General features: G+C 42.3%; 1 protein-coding gene across 1 annotated transcript; it reads left to right on the top strand.

The window, feature by feature from the left end:
* The first annotated feature begins 2,989 nt into the window (after positions 1 to 2,989).
* On the top strand, positions 2,990 to 7,165 carry serp2 (stress-associated endoplasmic reticulum protein family member 2). The gene is made up of 3 exons (XM_053440344.1): positions 2,990 to 3,127; positions 6,186 to 6,258; positions 7,037 to 7,165. The coding sequence occupies exons 1-3, from the start codon at positions 3,044 to 3,046 to the stop codon at positions 7,075 to 7,077; spliced, it is 198 nt and encodes a 65-aa protein (XP_053296319.1). The 5' UTR covers positions 2,990 to 3,043; the 3' UTR covers positions 7,078 to 7,165.
* Positions 7,166 to 8,263: the final 1,098 nt, after the last annotated feature.

Here is an 8,263-nt window from a genome sequence, read left to right as displayed (position 1 = left end):
TAATTATAAAAGAGACACATTGGTCAATCTTTTCTGCGTCACACATCTGAGAGAGATGGTTTTCCCTCTGTTCTGATCATTTATCAGTTTTTCAATTGACATTTGATCCCAAGGTCACATTTCGGTGTCTCTCACCTACATGGGCTTGTCAAGAGAAATCCTTTCGCGGAAGCAATCCGCAAAAGAAAAAAAGACAGGCATCGTTTTCAGTCTAGACTTTGAAGTGAGAACAGAAAAGTGAACAAAAGGAGATGTTTTCTTTCTATGCCGGCTCCCGTCTCTAGTCTCCTTCATTCATGAACTTTTCCTCCCTGTTCTACAATTACTCTCCTCTCCCCTGCAGTACTACTCCAGTCTACTATTCCTCACACACACACACTACCAGCCAATGGACTATGCAGAGTTGTGAGAAGGGGAGACTTGAAATCCAGGTCAGGCATTGATGCTGACCGTGAACACATGAGGACATCTGATCTGCTGCCAGGACCTCTGTTATTTCCACAGCACTTCTACTGTCTCACTCACACACCTACAGAGAAAAGTTACGGGTGTTTGTGGCTTCGGGGGGGGGGGGGGGGGGGTGCGTGCACAGGTTATTTCTTGGCCATCAAGCGACTGTGCACAGCAACTCTGGAGTCTTGTTGTCACAGAGAGGCTGCCAGGTTTTATGTAAAGTGGTGCTTGTGCAGAAAAATGCCAAACCTATCCCAGGATTCACCCTGCTCCCATCCGGCTGCAGCTACAGTCAACATGCTGGACTAACAGAGTCAAGAACTCTCCTGCTGCCAGCGACCTTTTAAATTCTTATTTGCTATTTTATTATCTTTTCCCCAATGAGCTTTTCGTTAATTTGTGTGTTTTAATGCTGATTGTGCTTGTTTTAGATGTAGTGTGCACACATTTCTGTATAGACAGGATAGGCTCCAGCTCCTCCCGGAACCCTAAAAGGAAGAGTGGAATTGACAATTGGATGGATGAATGGATGGATGTGTGAATACGACTGACTGCACAACAAATTGCCCTTCGTAGATAATAATGGTTTCCTTCAACCTTGATCCTCAGTGATCATGTCCAGGCTTCATCCCAAGACGCCGCAGAGAAGTGATGCAAGGACGGATCAACTGAGGTCGTCTGGCATTAGTTCAAACCTCAATACACAAGATACAGCAGAATAGATGTTCTGCATGTGGGAGATTATTTTCTTTTGGTTTCTATATAATAAGATAAGTAAAAACCTCCTCGCTCAACACAGACATTAGTTTGATTTCCTCATCTTGCAAGTAAATTCATGTTTTCCAAAATGATCCCTTTAACGTAGGAGTCACAGCATGTGACGTAAGGGCAGCATCATGCTTCACCTGCAGGCTTGGTACTGATGAGACAAACAAACTGAGAGAGCACAAAAATGTTTTTAAATTGCAGCGGGAACAGACGTGGTTAGATGTTTGCTTCGGGGAGTTTGAGTCACTGCAGCAGCAAACATCAGTGACACATCAATCCATGAATCTATAAATCTATAAATCTATTTTCTACGTCACTGGGGGTCAGCGTTCTGTCTCAGGACACGACTGAAGTAAAGCGGAAGCACAACTGAAGGTTAAACTGAAACATAATGAGGTCAGACACATGAATGGCTGTTACTCTTGGGACGGAAGAGCTTTGGTGTGTTGTCTCTAAACACAACATGTCTATATTATTATTTATAGTAAATTGAGACAATAAACCAAATCCTCCCTTTTGTCAATGTAACTCACCTGTAACTCTACACTTGACTATACAGCAATAATACTCTTGAAAACACTCTCGGTCTCTTCTTCTGTGTTGCTCCCCAAGCACACCCCTTTGATGCAGTTGCTAGGCAACCCCTGTCCTGTCTCTGCCCCCCCCCCCCCCCCCCTCTCTCGGAGTCCAGAAAGCGCGTCTTGTCAGCGAGGCAGTGATGTAAGTGGACTGTAACTGATTCAGAATCGTCCACATCACACTGTGTTCTCATGCACCATGTTAAAGGAGTTTAATTGTTTAATTGCACCTTTTGCACACGGCCCTCATTCTGTCTGCAGATGGTTATTTCTCCCACGTGTTCAGGGGGGAGTCGGTAATTTGAGTCTCTTCAGAGGCGGCAGACATTTGGGGTCAAAAGTGTACCCGCTCTCGAGCAACAAATTGTGAAATGTTTACTACCTCCATGTAAATAAGGGTTTGATTATCCAGATATAGATAATTTCTACTCTACCAGGTCGTCTCTATTCATGTCATCTATGGCTGTGAATTTTTTATTTAAAACCTGTTTCAGAGCAGGTTTTTATAGATATGCTTTCACCTAGTTCTGATCTTACAAACTTGTTGAATCATTTTACAATGTTTTATTTGATCTTCTTTTTACTCTTTACTCATTTTTAACATGTTTAAACTTTTTAATTTTTAAAGGAGCTACATAGAGTTTATTATTATTAGTATTATCAATAATTATTACATGCACTTCCCTGACAATTGGGTGAATTTGTTTGAATGAACAACTTAGATTGTATGTCAGTCTGGTTTTACTGCTACTTTCACCTTCACGTTTTCTGATTTGCTTGTTTATACATGTAGGTCACGTGTCACCCTCCATAAATCAGGAGATGCAGAATTAAAAAACTCTGGGATCTGGCCACGCGCTCATCTCCATCAGGTGCACAACTGTGTCTGTGTCAAGCGCGGGGACGTGAGACAGGATACTTCCTGTGATGTTCCTTCAGACTAAAGGTTTTGAAAAACGTGTTGCTGCTAAGTCATATTTGAGCGTTTAACAACACGGAAACATAATTAAGCTGGTATAAAAGAAAAATGTGCGTGTTTTACGGTATAAATTAATGATTTGTAACTGTGCTCGGAACGATGCATCGCGCTTCAAACGTCCCGTACTTTTACTTTGAAATTGGATTCCTCGCTTTTCCGGTGCGTGCTGAGCCAGCTTGACACAGAGGTGCTGTCGTCCGCCTGCAGCATCCGAGAAATAACGGGCTAAAGCCGGCGGATTTATCCCGGGTTATATCTGCGGAAGATGGTGGCTAAACAGAGGATCCGCATGGCCAACGAGAAACACAGCAAGAACATCACGCAGAGAGGAAACGTGGCCAAGACGCTGGTGAGACGTTCACTGACCGCGACACGCCGGCGTCACACTAGCCCGGATAGGTGACGTTCCGTCCGTGGTGATCACAGCAGCATGATGGTGCTGATGGTGCTGATGGTGCTGGTGCTGATGGTGATGGGGTTTTGAGGCGTGCCAGGGTTAGCACAGATGTTTAGCACGGGTTGACTCAGCACCTGCTCCTGACCGAGCTGCTCTGGGTGATTGACGTGAAGAGTCGGCGGGCTGGGTCCACATCTGAATGTAATCTATTCGTTACCGTGTAACTAGACGTTACTTCGCCCAGTGTCATCATTCCATCAGTGTAATAGATTACATCAGCTTTCATTCATGAAATACTAAACTAATTACTGGAGGCGTTCAGGTGAAATGATCAGTCGATTATTCCACTGGAAAATCTGTCATTTTGAAAGTAACATCTAAAGGTTAGATGAACCAGACCATCAAATGGAGAAGACCATTCTGGACTCTGAGAAATTATGATGACCATTTCTCACTTTTTTTGTTTGACTCATAATAGAGCTAGTAATTGATTAATCAATGCAAAACAATTTCCCAATTTTTTTCTCCATTGACGTTTCAGAAAATCCTTTTAAAAGAGTTTTAAATCGGAAACCAGTCTGACCAGCTGCAAGATAAATCTCGGCCATAAAACATTTGATTTGTAGTTAAAACATATTGGGAATAAAAAAATAGGCAAAGGTATAAAACTGTATACACAACTATTTTAAGAGTGAGGGAAATATGCTTCTTCTCATTTAAGTTAAACTCGTTCTGGTGATTTTCAGACCTTTGCACTCTTTTTCTCATATCATACAAATGGAAATCATGGTTTCTCCGTGGTGAACGTATTGTAACACAACCATTCAACTGTAGGCAACATTTCCATGGTAACAACATTTCCACCAATCACAGATGTTGCTATTACACCCGAGGATTGTGGGTAGTGTAGTATTTCTCCCTGAAATCACAAATAAAACTGACTGAAACTGAACTGGAAACAAATAATACTGATTTGTGGCCTCTACTGGAGCATATATCATTATTTCATAACCCTAGGATGGTTAAATATAATGACTTTTAATCATAATCACTATTCAGAAAATGAATGGGAATTTTACTTCAACAAACTCCACTGTGGAGCTCTATCAGCGCTGCCCAGGAGGTTATATTTCCAGTCGTGTCCTGAACCAAAAGCTGCTGAATGGATTTCCACTAAACTTGGTGGAAGGATGAGGTGTTGATCAGGAAAGAACCCATTCACTTGGGTGTGGATCCAATTCAGGAGAGTTCTTTAACATTGTGAAACAGGAGGTTTTTCAACATTTTCCTATAGTCTAATTTAGGGAACTGATCGGGGTGTGAAATTTGGGGCAGCTTGATTGGAGTTAAGGGACTGTTTGAGGTATGGGCTAATTAAAGGGATAGTTCACCCAAAAAATCAAATTCACTCATCTACTCACGATTTTGCCGATGGAGGCGTGGGTGAAGTTTTTGAGTCCACAAAAGACCTTTGGAGTTTGGAGTATGGAGGCAGGTTGTGTTAGAAGAAGGAGTCACCAGTTAATTCAATCGTACTGGATTCAGCTGCAACACTGTTTACACCTGAAACTCCAAAAGTGTTTTGTGGACTCAAACCCTTCACCCACCCCTCCATCGACACAGTGCTGAGGAGATAATGAGTGAATTTTCCTTTTTGGATGAACTATCCCTTTAAGTACCTGCTCCCTGATTAATTCCAAAGTCATGGTTGTGTGACAAAGTCAGAAGCTCCAGTGTAGAGAAGATTGATGTCTGTTAAGCAAGAACCATCAGTGTAGAAAATCTAAAGTTTTCAGAACAAGTTTAGTCGATATAACGTTTCATCGTACACTTAGAAATTATAACTAGATTAAGCTGAGCGACCCACAGGGGAAGATTCAAATTGACTCGGGACATAAGATTGTTGTGAACGAGACTAATGTCCAGAATAGTGTTTTGGGCTTCACACACACAGGTTTCCCCTCCTCCTCTTCCTCTGTCACCATAAACGAAGGTCAAACAGAATCTCCCAGGTTAAATAACAAGGCTGCTCAGGCTCTGGTTTCACTAACATCAGGTATTGTATAAGGAAAACAACCACTTCTTCCACAGATCATCTGCGTATCACAGCAGTGACAGCCTCCCACTGATGGAAAAACATGTGATGGAAAAACATGTGACAAGTGGCGTAATGATATCATCTTGAGGAATTGATGGCTGCTCCCTGAATTTGTCTAGACCGACTGACTCGTGCTGCTCCGCTCGTCTTCTCCACTCCATGTGATAAACCACTGGATCTGCTTATTTCACTGGATAATTACACTCTGAGGGTGTTACTGTTATCGTGGCCATTTTGAAGTTGAGCAGCGGCACCATCACCAAATATCCTTAGTTTTTAAAAACAAGATGATAAGTGATTGTAGAGCAAGTGATAAAACCAAATACATGGGCCGCAACCAGCTGACCAGTGTCGGGAATGGGAAACTACTTTGTGAATCCACCCACAGACGTTTTTTGTTTGTTCTGCAGCCTTCACTGTACTGGGCCCAGTGTTGTTATCAGGTATCCCCGCTAAGAAACTTCCAGTACATACCCAGTTAAGGACACAGAACACTATAGTTTAGTGACAGCACCTCTGCTTCAGAGAGTTTGTTATCTGCAATAAATCCAGTTGCACAGAGGAAGGCAACTCCTCCAATTACTTCAATTCATAAGATTTGTGTTGCAAAGTGCAGAACGTGGTGATGACCCACAGGTGCATTAGTGAATGTGTTAGTGATGGTGGTGGACAAGTATCGGTGGCTGCTTAAAGTTTTAATTGGGTTAGGGTTAGGGTGAGTCTCTTTACCTTTCCCCTCTGTGTAACCCTCATTCAAGCCACACATACAGTATAACCCCTCCCTCCGAAGCTCCAGCAGATAAGTCCAGGCCTGAGTGTACACACTACACATCACTAGACCATTCTGTTGCAGCTGTAAAGCTAATTTACTGTGTGTGTGTGTGTGTGTTTTTGTGTGTGTGTTTCCCACAGCGACCACAAGAGGAAAAGTATCCTGTGGGCCCCTGGCTGCTCGCCCTCTTTGTATTTGTTGTGTGTGGATCAGGTATGTTCCTTTTACATCTGCAGGAGAAAATGTGTTTCTGCCTTCCTTTGTGGTGAACATTCAAACTAATGATTTATTTTTAAACTTGTTTTATTCTACTTTAATTCACCACTGTTTGTGCCCAGATTTGTTTTGTTCTTATTTAGTTTTCAGTGACTTACTCTGTTGTCCTGTGTGGTATTTTGGTTAACATCTATTGAAAAATGTAATAGAAATCTTAAATTTCCAAGTCCAATATTGCTGCTATAGTTAGAAGTTATGTCCCTAACATCGGCTGGTGCCAGTCAACACCTGCTAACATCTAATGGAAGATGGTAACTTAAACTGTCAGGACAAGTTACAGGTCAAACAACGTATGAGGAAGAAAATACACGTCGCTCGGCAGTCGGCTGTTTCCTCTTTCCACTATTTGCAGTTGTCACTCATTTCATTGCCGTTTCGTGCGTTAAACATTAATACAACTTTAATACATTACCTCATCCGAGTCGCTTCAGGGAGATTCTCATCGGCAACAACAGCTCCCGTGAGTCCACACTGCTTCTTGACGTCATCTCACTGTTGTTATTGTTTTGACTGAGGCACCCCCAGCAGCCAAAGTTATATATTGAATATCGAACATCTTTTTTTTCCATTATTGTGTTTGGAAAGGAAAGTATCGATCTTAAACTAATGTAGCCATTGTGAAAAAATCCACATGTGAGAAATGTCTTATTAACATTAATGAGTAACAGACCAAAACAAATCAAACGGTGTAACAAGTACGTCTGTTTGCTCTCAGCCATATTTCAGATCATTCAGAGCATTCGCATGGGGATGTGATTCAGAAGGAGCCTCCGGACCCCTGCCCCACCCCCCCATACCCTCACTGAGCCTGGTCACCCCTCGAGAGGCCCAGAGACTGACAGCAGACCCTCAGAGGGAGAGAGAGAGAAGCTTCCCGGACCACCACCTCCACTGCCCCCGCCCGCCTCCATGTGATCACAGTCTTTGGTACTGACAGCTTTTCTATGGACAAGTCGAAAACCACGGCGGCTGGAGAACACGCGCGTCTCATCACTCGCCTGGCACCTGTGTTCGTGAACGTGTGAGACTGTGTGACAATGTGCCATATCTGTCTGTGTGTGTCTGTGTTCAACCTTTTTTCAAATAAATGTGGAGCATTTAGCGAGCAGCCGGTTTTACTTCTGCCTCTGTAGACTCCATGTGTGTATCAGTGCACACTCCCACACACACACACCCCAGGCTGGTGTTGGTGTTGTCTATGAGGAGACAGCACCACAACCTTTCCAAAGGGAAGCTCTAGGTTTCAGAAGCCAACACAATGGCTGGGAATACTGCAGTGTGGGTTGAAACGGCTCTCTTAAGGCGGGCACAATAACAGCACCAAGACAGAAAATACGGAAACATTTACAATGACTAGCGATATATTCTATTAAGTCGCATCCAGGAAATATTCAGATCAACAATCTACACCATCTTCAAGGATGCTGTAAGGGTCAGGGAGCAGATCCAGGAATTTAGAGTGTAGATTGAAGGGGGGAATTAATTCAGATGATTTTTAGCATAAGGCTGCAACATGAAATGTGGAAGAATGTGAAAGAGCATTACTGTGTGAATGCTCTCTATATAGTCAATGTTCAACTGGAACATAAAATATTTTTGAAGACCATGCTGTTCGATGTAGTGACTGCTGACAGGCATGAGAGGTAAATGTATGTTTCATTGACCGAGATAAAAGCAGAGGAATTCCTTTGAAATAATTAAGAGCTTTTAAATATGTTGTCATTAATCATTTATCGATGAAAACAGTATAATTTCATTTGTGGGATTATATACATTCCATGTAGACAATCCTTTTTCTGTAAATTGACTCTAAAGCTAGTTTAGCATATGGAATTAATTGGAAGAACAGTCTGAAATGTATATACATACAAATTGGGACAAATTACTGAAGGAAATTGATAAGAGTTTACAATTGTGCATTAAATGTCGTTTTTAGCTCAGC

This window comes from Pleuronectes platessa, chromosome 14 (assembly GCF_947347685.1).
Source record: "Pleuronectes platessa chromosome 14, fPlePla1.1, whole genome shotgun sequence".
Classification (NCBI taxonomy): Eukaryota; Metazoa; Chordata; class Actinopteri; order Pleuronectiformes; family Pleuronectidae; genus Pleuronectes; species Pleuronectes platessa.
Note: the sequence above shows the minus strand (reverse complement) of the source record. Positions and strands in the feature narration are given on the sequence as shown.